Source organism: Anabrus simplex, chromosome 1, assembly GCF_040414725.1.
Source record: "Anabrus simplex isolate iqAnaSimp1 chromosome 1, ASM4041472v1, whole genome shotgun sequence".
In the NCBI taxonomy this organism is placed as follows: Eukaryota; Metazoa; Arthropoda; class Insecta; order Orthoptera; family Tettigoniidae; genus Anabrus; species Anabrus simplex.
The window spans coordinates 1,137,415,031-1,137,429,935 of record NC_090265.1 but is presented as its reverse complement, the minus strand read 5'-3'; the positions used below and the strand labels follow the sequence as shown (position 1 = coordinate 1,137,429,935).

The following is a 14,905-nucleotide window of genomic DNA, read 5'->3' as shown; positions in this document are numbered from 1 at the left end:
TGTTTCTTTGTAACTACAACATAACCTATGCTTTGTAATTCGTGGTGAAGAACAAACGAAGCATTTTTTATAAAGGATGGTAAATGTTATCGAAGAAATGCAAAGAACAAGCGTACGGTTATCCAAGAGTTACAGTCTCTTTCAACACACAAACAAATATATATCAATTGACTGGGATTCAGGACATATCCAGGATTCCCAGTCGAAGATTGTAACGATCACATGAATATAAATCAGAGCGATGTATCGAATATTCGCTGGTCACACACCGTGTATCAGCGGCATGCGGAAGCTTGTTCTGGCGCGAATTTTGAAGAGAGGATTTTGGTATGTAAAATCATAAAATATTACAGTTCATCCATAAAACACACAGTCTTTCTGTAAAAGTTAAGGACAAACCATAAAAGTTGGCAGGTATGGTAAAAATGATCATGCTACTGCTGCCATTGGACAATTTTTTTGGTAGAAAGAAGGAATATGAATGCCTAAGGATGCTGATATTTGATGAGGTAAAGCTTAGAAAAGAAATTTGCTTTAACTCTGATTCTTTACAAGTGATTTGGGAACATTCACTTCAGAGAAAAGACAGAATCGACTGGCAAATCATGGTCTAGTTTTCATGTTTGTTCCCTTCCTGTGCAACTGGATCTAACCTATAGCAATATGTGGTAGCTGGAATACAATTCCTGGTCATATAATTGCAAAAATTCTCATTCTGTCATCATACAATTAGAGCAAGCAGGTGTAGAAATTATTGGTTTCACATCAGATGGTAGCCAGTCTAATAAAATTATGGAAATGCTTAGGAATAACCGGAAACATAAAGAATCTAAAGTGTTCAATTTTGAATCCAGCTGCCTCTAGCAGAAAACTGTGGGCATTTTCAGATGTACCTGCCAATCTGGATCATAATTCATTTCAATGAATGAAAGACTGGCATTTCAACTTGTCAGTAGGTATGTCGTTAATGGTACAGAATTCTTTCAGGGTATTAATTCAGAGAGTTTAGAAGACAGTGAAACAACAGAAAATTTCAAAAGTGATTTAAACTGCCTGATAGATGAATTAAATCCACCCATCCCTACTCAAGCACTGTATATATGATCACAGGCATGACACTTTAGTGAAGTGACAGAATATCCTCAGGGACACCTTAAATACATTTACTTCGCAGAGAACAGTGGAGTCCTTGAGAGTTACCTTAGAATTAACTTTAGAAGCGTCTGAATATTTATGGGGAAAAAATTACAGCTAAGTTTCGACAAGAAATTTTAATCAAGATCCCGTAGAACGCAATTTTGGTATCCTGCGCACGAAGTTGCGATCATCTGTCCACTATCAACTTTCTATATTTACACATATTGCAGTCCATTTAAGTACCAACTAAACTTGCTTCATCCTCTGGCAGAAACAGTTGGTACTGAGCTAAATCCCCCTTAATGTCTCTTGTTAATCATATGCATATTCATGCAAGAGCAACTGAGTACAAAAACTGTGCAGTGAAAACACAAGCTGAAGATAAAATCAGGGGGAAAATTGTGAATCCTGAAGATGTAATTCAAATAATCGAACTGGGAAACAGTTTAGATGGCTGAAATCAGCAGAGTTCCAACAAAGAATGCTTAGTGTATCATTTAGACGGATACACTGTGACCTCCCTTGGCTTTTCGAGATGAAGAAAATTTAAAAAAATAAATCTCACATACAAGACCCCCCAACGTAATTCGCCAAAGAAGAACAACGATCGCGCTTCAAAGTGGATACAAGCCTTATGCAGCTCTGATGAAATCACACAAAATTATGAATAGTTTCGTCCGCATGACCCAAGCAATGAAAAGGCGTTGAAGTCTTGCGGTACATCTGTGTTTCGTAGTTAAGAAATGTCCGCCTAAGTAGCGTAGGCCTACTGCAGCTCTGATGACGTCACACAAATAGGTGAATAGTTTTGTGTCCCACCCGCGTATTGCAAACACACATTGGTCATGTATATAGGTCTGTATTTTGTAGTTAAGAATTCCTGCCAGTGTAATGGTTAGCACAATTAGCTGCCATTCTCGGGAGCCTGAGTTCGATTGCTGGTACCGTACTACCAGAGATTTACAAATGGCAGGAAGGTTGATTTGCAGTAAAAATGGTACATGCAACTCCCTTCCACTGGGAGCCTGTCTGAAAAAAAGACTGCACCACCTTGGGATGAGGAAACGCGTTTACCTTAGTTAAATATTCAGGGTTGTTGCTAGGCCTAATAATCTAGGCAGGCGAGATCATTAACAAAGGGATCATTGAATATCTCATAACTTTGGCCAATATAGGGTTTTTTGGAAGAGAAGTAGGTTTAAAACGTGATAAAAACAATCCGATCACAATTATTTTACTCGCCAACGTACCAAACAAATAATAATAATAATAATATTGGATTTTTTATGTACCCACTTTCAATAATTTTCAGAGAATGCAAACAAAACATACTAGAGTATGCATTAATAAAAAATGGGAGACAACGAACGTACAAAATTAAACACATTGCCACACCTGTAGATATCTATAAATGCGGCAAACTTTTCTGTTATTTATTTTTATTCATTCCTTTGTGGAACTTTTGGCACTATCTGGGCGATACCATACATAACCTAAAAAATGTGGTCTCTCCCATCTCATTTACAGCTGTTTAGGTAAATCCTAATGTGATAAATGTAGGGAACAAGAATGAAATACACTTACAAATAAGGGTCGGGCTTTCAACAGCCGCAGTTATCAAAAGAATGCTTTCAGTCACTGTGTGTTACATTCGGAAATACAACTCTTAACATACGCTAATTATCGGCTGGTGGTTTGGCAAGCTTTTGACAACACAGCTTTTTTCAGAAGGAGTGGCTTCTGCTACACATACACCAGCTAGGAATATCAGAGCCTATCTCCAAAAACCATTTGGGAATAGCTTCAGACTCTATAGTCTGAAACAGAAGTATTTAACAGATTCAAAAAGACGGGACCTCGAATGCTCTCGGTCTTGATTCCAGTGCATGGCTGACGAGAAGACAGTGAAGATGACGTCACCTGGAATGACGACACGCCGGCAGCAGGGAAGTTAGCGACGCAAGACAATTAAAATGAAAGCAGTGATCAGGTTTACTGTGTGGTAGGCCTACTGCTCAACTGACAGAGACAAATGACTGGCAATTTAGTTATTTTGTATTAATATTGCATAATATGATACCCTTATTCCTTTTATCTATGGGGTCGAGTATGAAGTGAGACGAATCTTTGTAGCAAGTTTTTAAGACTGGGTGCCCTTCCTGACGGCGACCTCATCAGAGGAATTAATTCGATGAAATGAATGACGTGATATGAGTAACTAAAACGGATATACTTAATTTATATGTAGGCCTAAACATAGTGTTCACCATTTATTGACTTTTTACATTTACAAATACTGCCTTCCAATGAAAATAGCCAGTATAACTCAAGTACATTAATAGGTTTGTTAAAGAACAGTGTAGACTGTTTACATATACAATTTATAGCTCTTTATAGCCTAGAAGTCATGTGTTCAATGCACAAAATTTGAGGTTATCGCATACTGGATCCTCCTTTACTTTCTTGGCTGTAAAAGTGGGGTCTAATATGAGAGTAAATATGGTATACACTCCCCATTTCCCTTGCATGCCACTTCAGCAACACCTAGGCTCTATAACAGTTGTCGGCGGAGCTGTGGAGGATCAAATCAGCCTTCGGGCTAAATAACCAACATGCATTCATATTATGCAAAATATTTCAAAAGTGATGCAGTGTAAATTGATCCTACCTTTCCTCCACGGCAAACTGACTGAATGTACCAGTACCTGCTTCCCTAACACTACTTAAAGATTACAGGTCTACACAGAGTAGCACATCTTGCGTATGCATCAGAAAGTGATTATAATATGCTGCTGCATGTGGAAAGGATTGCTGCAGAAAAGCTATTGTGTGCTAATTGTTTGTGTGGGGGATATATATTTATTTAGAATGTTTGGGTAGTTCAGACGTTATTAAAGTGAAGTCGTCGTCGCAACTGGGATTCTGTGAAGATCCTGTTTTCCATATGCTGCCTAAACTTGTATTTCACAACAGTAAAACCTCATTAAGACGTCTCTGCAGGGAACAAGGAAAAAGAACGTGTCAAGCGAGAAAACATACTACTGAATATACAAATAAAAACTATCGAACAAGGATATGGAAACATTAGATTATTTTCCGACGTGAGGGATATCCGCACAGGGCCCATAAAAATATCAGAGTATTATTGCAGTTCACACTCTTTTTAAAACAAGTGTTAGTAGAAGACTTTAATTTCAGACCAGTGGGTTATTAAACAATATTTTCTGGTCACACTCGTATACAATGAATTGGAGGTTATACAGTGGAACCTTGATTCTCCATTTTTGGAGGGACCATGAAAATAAAACGTACAACACGGGAAAATGGAAAATCCGGGAATGAATAAAAACCATCAACAATGAAATAATCTTGCAAAAACTTCTAAACGAAACCAAACCACAGCCCCAATGGCCCTTTGCCTGCCAAGCGACTGCTGCTCAGTCTGAAGGCCTGAAGATTACGAAGTGACTCATGGTCAGTGTGATGAATCCTCTCAGCCAATATTCTTGGCTCTCTATACCGGGGTCGCCATCTTACCATTAGATAGCTCCTTAATTAAAGGCAATTATGTAGCCTGGGTAGACCTGGAACCAGCCCTTATATCCAGGTAAAACGGCCTGACCTGGCCGGGAATCGAACCTGGGCCCTCCGGATGAGAGGCAGGCAAGTTAGACCACGAAACCGGCATCAACCATTATTTACCGGTATGCGTGTTCAAAATCTCTATACTTTGTATTCAATTTTACAGGGGAATCTTCGTCAGTTTCCTGTTAAAACTTCTTTCAGTTCAGCAACTTAGATTAGCCAACTCTTCGAAAAATCAAATAATGCCAAGCCAAACGACTACAGGTAGTTTTTAATTCTCTCATCTAATAAAATAAAGCACACTAGATACAAAAGCGCCCAACATGATGGCGAAATCCCTTCTTTTCTTAATCTTCCATTGTAATTTGGTCTCCGGTATACTGTTTGTAAGTAATAATAATAATAACAATAACTTAAATGTTTCCACCTTTTCAATACAATATATTCACAAATTTACAAAATTATACGGTACTAGTTTCGACCCATCTAGGGGTCATCATCAGCCGTATTGGAGCAAAGATCATTTGTGGCGAAATCCTAAGACAATATTATTTTAAAGAATAACAAGTGAAATGAGATGTTATGGTAATAGTTAATAATACAAGGAATATACATAATAAGAGGTTTTTAACAAAGAATAAAGTATAAATGGGGTGTTGTAAAAATTATAATCATGGAAATCAGTAAGTTCTTGTATTGAAATGAAATATGGCTTAGGAAGAGGGCTTAAGGTGGGGCTGAAGGGTGCGGGAGAAAGTGTAATTGTCTTGGAAAAGTACCTTTGATTAAATTTAGGATTGAGTTTAGGTTGGCTGCATTATTGTTTCTGAGGAAAGTGATAAATAGATCGAAGAGTATGTTGGGTTTCTCTGAGATTTCATTGAGATTGTGACTGGCATTAAAGTATTGGTCTAGGTGTATGTAGTAATTTTCCATTATGTTCAGTAAAGGGCCCTTGTTTGCTAATACGAGGATGTCCATGTCTTGTTCAATATTGGTGAAATTATGGTTATAATCTTGCATGTGTTGGCCGATGGCTGAAAACTTGTTGTATTTTATTGCGTTAGTGTGCTCGTGGTATCTGATAATGAAGTTTCTCCCGGTTTGCCCGATGTAGGTTTTTTTACAGGTGGTACATTTGATCCTATAAACTCCTGATTTTAAAAAACTGCTGGTCTTGTTGATGTGTGAAGTATTGTATAAAACATTCATGTTCTTATTGTTGGTTTTGAAGGCTATTTTAACGCCTTGTTTCTTAAAGATGTTGGTTAACTTGTAGATATCATTGTTGAACGTGAAGGTGGAAAATGTTAGAGGTTTGGTTATTTCTTTTTTGAGGGTAGTTTTTGGGCGATGTTTGTGTTTATTGATTATCCTTTCTATAAAATGATTGCTGAAGCCGTTGAATTTTGCGATTCCGCGGATTGTGTTGAGTTCGTTTTTTAGATCTTTATTGGACATAGGTATGCTGAAGGCTCGGTGAACTAGGCTGTTGTATGTGGCTCGTTTGTGGGACTGGGGGTGCACTGAATCTTGGCGAATGGTGGAGGCTGTTTGAGTGGGTTTTCTGAAAATTTTATAACTGAAAGAATCTGAGTTTCTAGTGATGGTTAAATCTAGAAAGTTGATTTTTTGATTTGATTCGGATTCTAGTGTGAATTTGATATGAGGATCAATATTGTTGAGTCTTAAGAGGGTGGTGGGTGCGTTAATTGATTTCTCATTCATGATTACAAAGACATCGTCGACATATCTGGCCCAAAAGAGAATGTTTTCGAATTCGTTGTCAATTTTGGTGTATTCGAGGAAGTCCAGGTATATTTCTGCTAAGATACCTGAGGCCGGTGACCCCATTGCCAAACCATTTTGTTGATATATGACATTGTCAAAAGTGAAGAAGTTATTGTCGATGATAAGTTTTAATATTGTGATAAAGTCTTGTATCTCTAGTTTGCTTAAGTGGCTGTTTTTGTTTAAATTGTTTATAATTATCGGAATTAATTTTGATACTTGTATGCTTGGGTACATGTTTACAATATCGAAAGAGTGGATGGAGTGATCCGGTTGCAAATTGAACTTGTTTAGTTTTTCTACTAGCTCAGATGTGTTTTTAATAGACTTTTTGGATAAGAATTGATAATTTTTTCTTAAGAAACATTGGATGAATTGTGATATTCTGTATAAGGGGCTCGGTCTATAGTTGATAATTGGCCGGATGGGAATTCCGGTTTTGTGAATTTTGGGAAGAGCTTTAGCAGTGGGGAGTCCTGGGTTCATATGTATGAGTTTGGATTTTTCCTGTTCGGTAAATAAAAATGAAGTGTTTTTAAGAGTTTGTTTAAGTAGTTTTTGAATTTTTTGGGTGGGGTCTTTTTTGATTATGGAAAATGAGCTGTCTGTGAAAAAGTTTTTTGTTTTTTCAATATATACTTTTTTATCCATGATAACTGTTGCATTGCCTTTGTCAGCTTTAGTTATGATGAGTTCGTTGTCTTTAATTTTCTTCTTGAGGGCGTATATGCGCTTTTGTTCAGCAATTTTTTCTTTATTATTGAGGTTATTTGCGAACAGGAAAAATCCAAACTCATACATATGAACCCAGGACTCCCCACTGCTAAAGCTCTTCCCAAAATTCACAAAACCGGAATTCCCATCCGGCCAATTATCAACTATAGACCGAGCCCCTTATACAGAATATCACAATTCATCCAATGTTTCTTAAGAAAAAATTATCAATTCTTATCCAAAAAGTCTATTAAAAACACATCTGAGCTAGTAGAAAAACTAAACAAGTTCAATTTGCAACCGGATCACTCCATCCACTCTTTCGATATTGTAAACATGTACCCAAGCATACAAGTATCAAAATTAATTCCGATAATTATAAACAATTTAAACAAAAACAGCCACTTAAGCAAACTAGAGATACAAGACTTTATCACAATATTAAAACTTATCATCGACAATAACTTCTTCACTTTTGACAATGTCATATATCAACAAAATGGTTTGGCAATGGGGTCACCGGCCTCAGGTATCTTAGCAGAAATATACCTGGACTTCCTCGAATACACCAAAATTGACAACGAATTCGAAAACATTCTCTTTTGGGCCAGATATGTCGACGATGTCTTTGTAATCATGAATGAGAAATCAATTAACGCACCCACCACCCTCTTAAGACTCAACAATATTGATCCTCATATCAAATTCACACTAGAATCCGAATCAAATCAAAAAATCAACTTTCTAGATTTAACCATCACTAGAAACTCAGATTCTTTCAGTTATAAAATTTTCAGAAAACCCACTCAAACAGCCTCCACCATTCGCCAAGATTCAGTGCACCCCCAGTCCCACAAACGAGCCACATACAACAGCCTAGTTCACCGAGCCTTCAGCATACCTATGTCCAATAAAGATCTAAAAAACGAACTCAACACAATCCGCGGAATCGCAAAATTCAACGGCTTCAGCAATCATTTTATAGAAAGGATAATCAATAAACACAAACATCGCCCAAAAACTACCCTCAAAAAAGAAATAACCAAACCTCTAACATTTTCCACCTTCACGTTCAACAATGATATCTACAAGTTAACCAACATCTTTAAGAAACAAGGCGTTAAAATAGCCTTCAAAACCAACAATAAGAACATGAATGTTTTATACAATACTTCACACATCAACAAGACCAGCAGTTTTTTAAAATCAGGAGTTTATAGGATCAAATGTACCACCTGTAAAAAAACCTACATCGGGCAAACCGGGAGAAACTTCATTATCAGATACCACGAGCACACTAACGCAATAAAATACAACAAGTTTTCAGCCATCGGCCAACACATGCAAGATTATAACCATAATTTCACCAATATTGAACAAGACATGGACATCCTCGTATTAGCAAACAAGGGCCCTTTACTGAACATAATGGAAAATTACTACATACACCTAGACCAATACTTTAATGCCAGTCACAATCTCAATGAAATCTCAGAGAAACCCAACATACTCTTCGATCTATTTATCACTTTCCTCAGAAACAATAATGCAGCCAACCTAAACTCAATCCTAAATTTAATCAAAGGTACTTTTCCAAGACAATTACACTTTCTCCCGCACCCTTCAGCCCCACCTTAAGCCCTCTTCCTAAGCCATATTTCATTTCAATACAAGAACTTACTGATTTCCATGATTATAATTTTTACAACACCCCATTTATACTTTATTCTTTGTTAAAAACCTCTTATTATGTATATTCCTTGTATTATTAACTATTACCATAACATCTCATTTCACTTGTTATTCTTTAAAATAATATTGTCTTAGGATTTCGCCACAAATGATCTTTGCTCCAATACGGCTGATGACCCCTAGATGGGTCGAAACTAGTACCGTATAATTTTGTAAATTTGTGAATATATTGTATTGAAAAGGTGGAAACATTTAAGTTATTATTATTATTATTACTTATATATTGTTCAATACGGACCAAAAACATGAAATTCATAACCATCAATACTGTTTGTAGTCAGTTTCTGGAAATCTTGTACCGCGCAAACTAGGCCTACGTCGACTATTAAAGGTTATGCTGAACTCAAGAACATGGTTTTCAATGTAAGTATTGATTCTCAAAAGTTTCCGAATGCATTATATTCAATTCTGCCCGTCACTAATCCAATTAAATTGGAAAGAGAAAAAATCATCAAAACTTCAGAAATTACAGTTGTCGTGACCTTGAGATCAGCTGGAAAGCGCGCTCGTTGCACATGTCAGTACCGTACTAGTTGGAAATGATACGAACCATTTAAATGCAACGTGCAGAAATAAAACGACTGCAGTTTCTGGCATTTAAACACAAAAACGTAACATTTCCAGTCTTACTCTAACACCAAAACAGTAATAGGCAATCCCAAGATCTCCCATGGCTTTTTTTAACGTAAGGTGCAACATCTGTTCTGTCTCGATAACACAATCGCGTATTACAGTAGATTTGTGTTAAGAAGGAGCAGTTTCAATTCCTGCTTGAAAGCCCAGTTGCTATAGAGTGCCCTGAGGAAAGTGCCGAAAACCTGTCCGGCAATACAATAGAAAAAAGTAAAATATAAACATCTACCCCTGGACATAATGTGGACGTTTTATAAGTGCGAACATTTGACGAGACTCGTACCGTCTTCAAGTAGAGCTGTCGAAAAGCGCTGTATCCTTACAGTTTTTGTGGCCACTCTCTGCTTTATGATTTGCGAGATTCTCTAAACAATACCACCTGAATGCGGTGCTAAGGTGCAAGTTCACCGCCGATCGCTTTCCCAGTACAGTACTTGCTGTAATTACCGCAATGACGGTGCGTTAACGCCAAGATCCGTAAGTATGCATAGCCGTCCTTTTGCGAGATACAGTTTATTGAAAAAAGCTTGATCAAGGATTTAGTGCTCACGGGACCGAAATTTCTGGACAGTTGATCCGGGAAATAGTTTCTTTGAGAAACAGATAATGCAGGATTTTTACAACATAATTTAATTAGGATGCTCGCGGGAGCACATAATTTGAACGCGTAATTCGGGAAAACTTAGTTTCTGAGAGCGGATAATCGAGGATCCATTGTACTCAGCTATATGCGACTGCAACAGAATGACTTTGGCTGCCATTTTGAATCCGACGAAACTTCATCCAACTCAAGAGATCGAGTCGAAACTCGAAGGTGCACATTTCAACATTCACGCCACCTCCGCACGCTTAAAGATGCAGATGCCAGTCCACTTTCTGACAGATTGTAATTTTGTCTTCAGTAGTAAGGAATTTCACAACCTTTTCCGCATCCATAAGTAGGCTATCGCAAGACCACCGCGCTGGTCAACTTCACACAATTACGTTCCTAATCCAGATGTAGGCTATCACGTGACAAATATTCGCTACCCTTCACTGTACCACTAAACAAAAAATACATTTCTAACTTCTGAATGGAATGTGAAATACAAGCACAAACAGGCTTGCTGTGTTATTCCACAGTCTCACTGCTACCAAGCAAGCAAAACTGAGCATTTCTGAAACAAACAGTTTGCTCTCCGAACATGCAACTTATCCTGCGAAGTTCAGGAATTCAAGGCCTTTTTCCGTTATCAAGCAACTGTGGTGAGAGCTCTTACCCGAGTTGAAAATCATGTTCCTTCCACAAGGGATAACCAGTAACATTTTCAGGGCTAGGAAAAATGTGATTGTACACTGTAATAGCAAGAATTCGTGATGCAATACAGGAGGTATTTTTACATATAGATTTAATACAATGATAATCAGGACTTCGAATTTATAATGCGCTAAGCGGGAAAACATGTTAATGAGGAACGTACTAACAAGGTTTCACTGTATTGAAGTGCCTATTCTTCTTCAGCACGAAGGAGATATGAAGAGAGCTGGTTCCTTCCAAGACATTTAGATCTCGAAAATTATCAACAGTGTCCAGCTGCTGAAATCATCTTTAAATGTAGTTCCATGCATCAGTTTATCACACAGACAGAAGTAATGATAGTACTGCACATTCCTCTGTTAATTGCAGTGGGACACAGGTGTTACCAGTGCCATCTGTGCAGTGGTGCATGGTAACTTAAAGAGAGTTTACACTTTCTCTTCTATACTCTATGCTTGTATTTTAAATTCTGAGATATTAATAACCTACATTTTGAAGATTTGGAATTTTATATACCAGATCTGTAGCTTTAGTACTATAATGGTTCAGTTTCTTGTTTCTTATCTTGTCATATATTTCCCAAATAAGAGAGTGAATAAGGATGATATCTATAAATATAAGAGTTTTGTCTGTACATTGCTCAGAATTTGAAAATAATGGTATTTCTGTATCGATCATGTCCACAGTAACAAGAAATTGCAGTTTTTACTTTTCCGTAATTTCTGTCTGTCTGTCTGTACACGCATCACGAGAAAATGGCTGAAGAGAATTTAATAAAAATCGGTACGTAGAGTCGGGAGGTGAGCCGCTACGATCTAGGCTATAAATTATTTTATTCACGCTGAGTGAAATGGTAGTTTGGGGAAGGCCTAAAATTCAATTCTCAAATATTTATATTATTAGTGGTCATATTGATAAATACTACATAACTAAAGTTATGTAGAATTAAATTTCTGATCATTTACGTCTTACACATTTTTACCGTACCGGCTATGATAACAGAGATATTTATGAATTTGGATTTTTGTTGCTAAATTCATATCAACGCCGAGCCCCGACAAAATGGGTAAAAAGAATTTAATGAAAATCGGTATATAGAGTCGGGGAATAAGAAACTACAGTTTAAGCTATAAACAATGTTATTCACCCTGGGTAAAATGGTAGTTTAGGGGAAGGCACCTAAAATTTAATTTTTAAATACCTATGTTCCTGGTCCTATGGAAAAGTACTACATAACAAAAGTTATAGAGAATATAATTTCCGATCATTTTAGTTTTATTCAGTTTTACCGTACCGACTATGATGAGAGTGGTATTTCAGAACCAGAAGACAATTAATAATGTGACGGCCTACAATATCGAAAGCGCGTAACATAGATCAACAATAACATTACACTGACCATTGTTTGTTGTGATGTTCTTTATCTCTTATGCTGACATTCAACTCCGATAGATGGGATTACTGCTGCGTACCGAGTATAACAGCCTAACTGAATATTGGCGGGAAATAGCTGAGGAGTTAGATAACTTTCTTCTTTAGCATGCCAATCCTCTGGTTCGTACATTTTCTGATACTGCTGGTACGTTACACACTGGTTCATCATAGTATGCCAGCTATTCGATACCTACTCTGACGCACTGTTTTGAATGAGCAGCGTGCGCATTTAAGTCAGAGGCTCAGTTAGTAGTAGTAGTATTAGGAGTAGGAGTAGTTGTATGAACTGGTCTGGAATTACAATTTAGCCCTATTCCAAATTACAGTACCAGAATTCACTAAATAACTCAAAATTCAACCTTGAAAAGAGCCCTTTCTTAAGAAAAGCTTCTTCCTCTTCACTTTCATTATATCTACATTAATATTATTCCAAATTAGCAGCAAAGATGTGGTTTCTTCTCTGGCTTGGAGGAAAAATTGCCTCCACGTCAGATAGTTCTTTCACCCGCCAGTGTAGTGAATTGAGATTTTCCGACTCATCGGGTACTCCCAGTAAGCCGATAAGTAAACGGGCATAGTTTTTGCCCTGAGACTATCCACTATTTGAACACCCCCCACCGAAAAAAGGACGAAGATTGTACACGGATCACGGATGTCTGTGTCTTGGTCATTCCAGCTCTGTAGCTTTGGACTGTTAGTTCAGCAGCATAGTACTGTTCGTTAAAAGTGAAAAATGCGTGGTTTTTCTTTTGATCGAGTATTTCATATGAAGGCATTGCTTTTAATCGCGCCATTCCTACCGACGTCATTGTAATGACCCATGTTCATTTCAGTTGGGAAAACCACTAAGAGAGTCTTTCTGAGAATCTATAAAGGCAGGCGGAGAGTGAGTGTCTGCCATTATAATATAAACTCCCAAACCTGATTGTGACTGATGGTAGGCAAGGTGGCCTACCATTACAATGAAAATTCCCAAACCCAGTCTTGATATGAGAAAAGACGTTGGTGACTTGCCCGTCGTGCTTCTAGGGCAACGTTAACAGCTATGCAACTTAATACAATCTTGCTCACAACGTTTACACTACCTAACCTAGAATTTTGTATAAAATTTAGAATTCCGTAGTGAAGCACGCGTACATCAGCTAGTATAACAATAAAATTCACATTCTAGCTATCCAGCATATATTCTAAAGTAAGCCATCGTAACTAGGTACAGAATTGCTCACTTACAGAATCTTCCCCACCACTCTCATCCTCTTCATGACCAAGGTCATCGATCCAATCCGAGTCTAGCTCCGGAGGGGTTTCTCCTTCCCATGGGGGTGAAGTAGCTCGACCAGGTGGTGTGGGGCACAGTGCTGCCACTACATCCCCCACGTAGTTCAGTAGGTAACAAGCTGCATCCAACATGAGACGGTGCTTACCAGAGCCCTGACCAGCCTCTAGCTTTTCCACCACATCTGGTTGCACCAGGTACTGCTTACTAAAACACAGAATATGTTAAGATAAACAAACAAACAAATAATAAATAAATAAATAAATAAATAAATAAATAAATAAATAAATAAATAAATAAATAAATTAAATAAATAAATAAATACAGAATATCTATTGAACAAAACTGCATACTTGGACTCAGACAAAACAGATCTCACAGACATAATCAAAACCAAATTTGGGAAAATCCACCTTGTTCAGAAATTCCGGTACCTGGGGGAAATTCTCACCCCAAATGGAAATGAGAAAGAATCTACAGAAGGGTGGGAAAGGCGGATATAGCTTTCAGACTATATCATGGAACTTATAAATCCAACTCCACATTCATCCAAGCAAAATCAAAACATTATTGCAGAGTGGTCAGAGCAGTGTCTATATGCAACAGAAACCATAACGAAAATAACTGACTCAGTCACTGGGGAAAAAAAAAAAGAGATTCCTTACGAAAATCTGAGTTCCAAAGAAGTCACTAAATTCACAACCCATGTTCCGATTGAGACTGAATCAAGAACTTTATGATAAAGTTGAGAAGATAACAACTACTATGAGGAAAAGAAGACTATCATTTTATTGGCACATTCAGAAGATGAGTCCTATGGTACACAGGATAGTCTATAAGAAAAGTGGAAGGCACAACCTTTATGGTTGAAGTTGATGAACGTCACAAAAGCCCCCTTCCCAAGCACATCCAAAAAGTACTCTGAAGATTCCTTCAGAAGTTGGTGCACATTAACATCCAAGGGTAAGGGAGTACTATCCTTTTCCCACTGGAAGACAGGTAAGGTTTGGATTAGTAATAAGAGAAGTTTGCCATGCGGATAATGGGCAGAATCAACAGAAATGAACTGTTATATCATCCCAGTTTGATCTCCCCCAGGAAGGAGATTTAATACATCCTGTTGCAGAAGATGTGAGGAGTTTGAAAACTTACCTCATGTATTAGAGATCTGCCGTAAAGGAAGTGCTGATGAGAATCAATCAATCAATCAATCAATCAATCAATCAATCAATCAATCAATCAATCAATCAATCAATGATTGCTGGAAGCCTCCATAAACAGCACTA

General features: G+C 37.5%; 1 protein-coding gene across 1 annotated transcript in view; it reads right to left on the bottom strand.

Moving 5' to 3' along the window:
• Positions 1-14,905, bottom strand: part of poe (E3 ubiquitin-protein ligase-like protein poe) — a 797,274-nt gene that overhangs the window by 468,023 nt on the left and 314,346 nt on the right. The window contains exon 28 of the mRNA XM_067137373.2: positions 13,574-13,826. Within this exon, the coding sequence (XP_066993474.2) occupies positions 13,574-13,826 (253 nt within the window). The remainder of the gene's footprint in view (positions 1-13,573; positions 13,827-14,905) is intronic.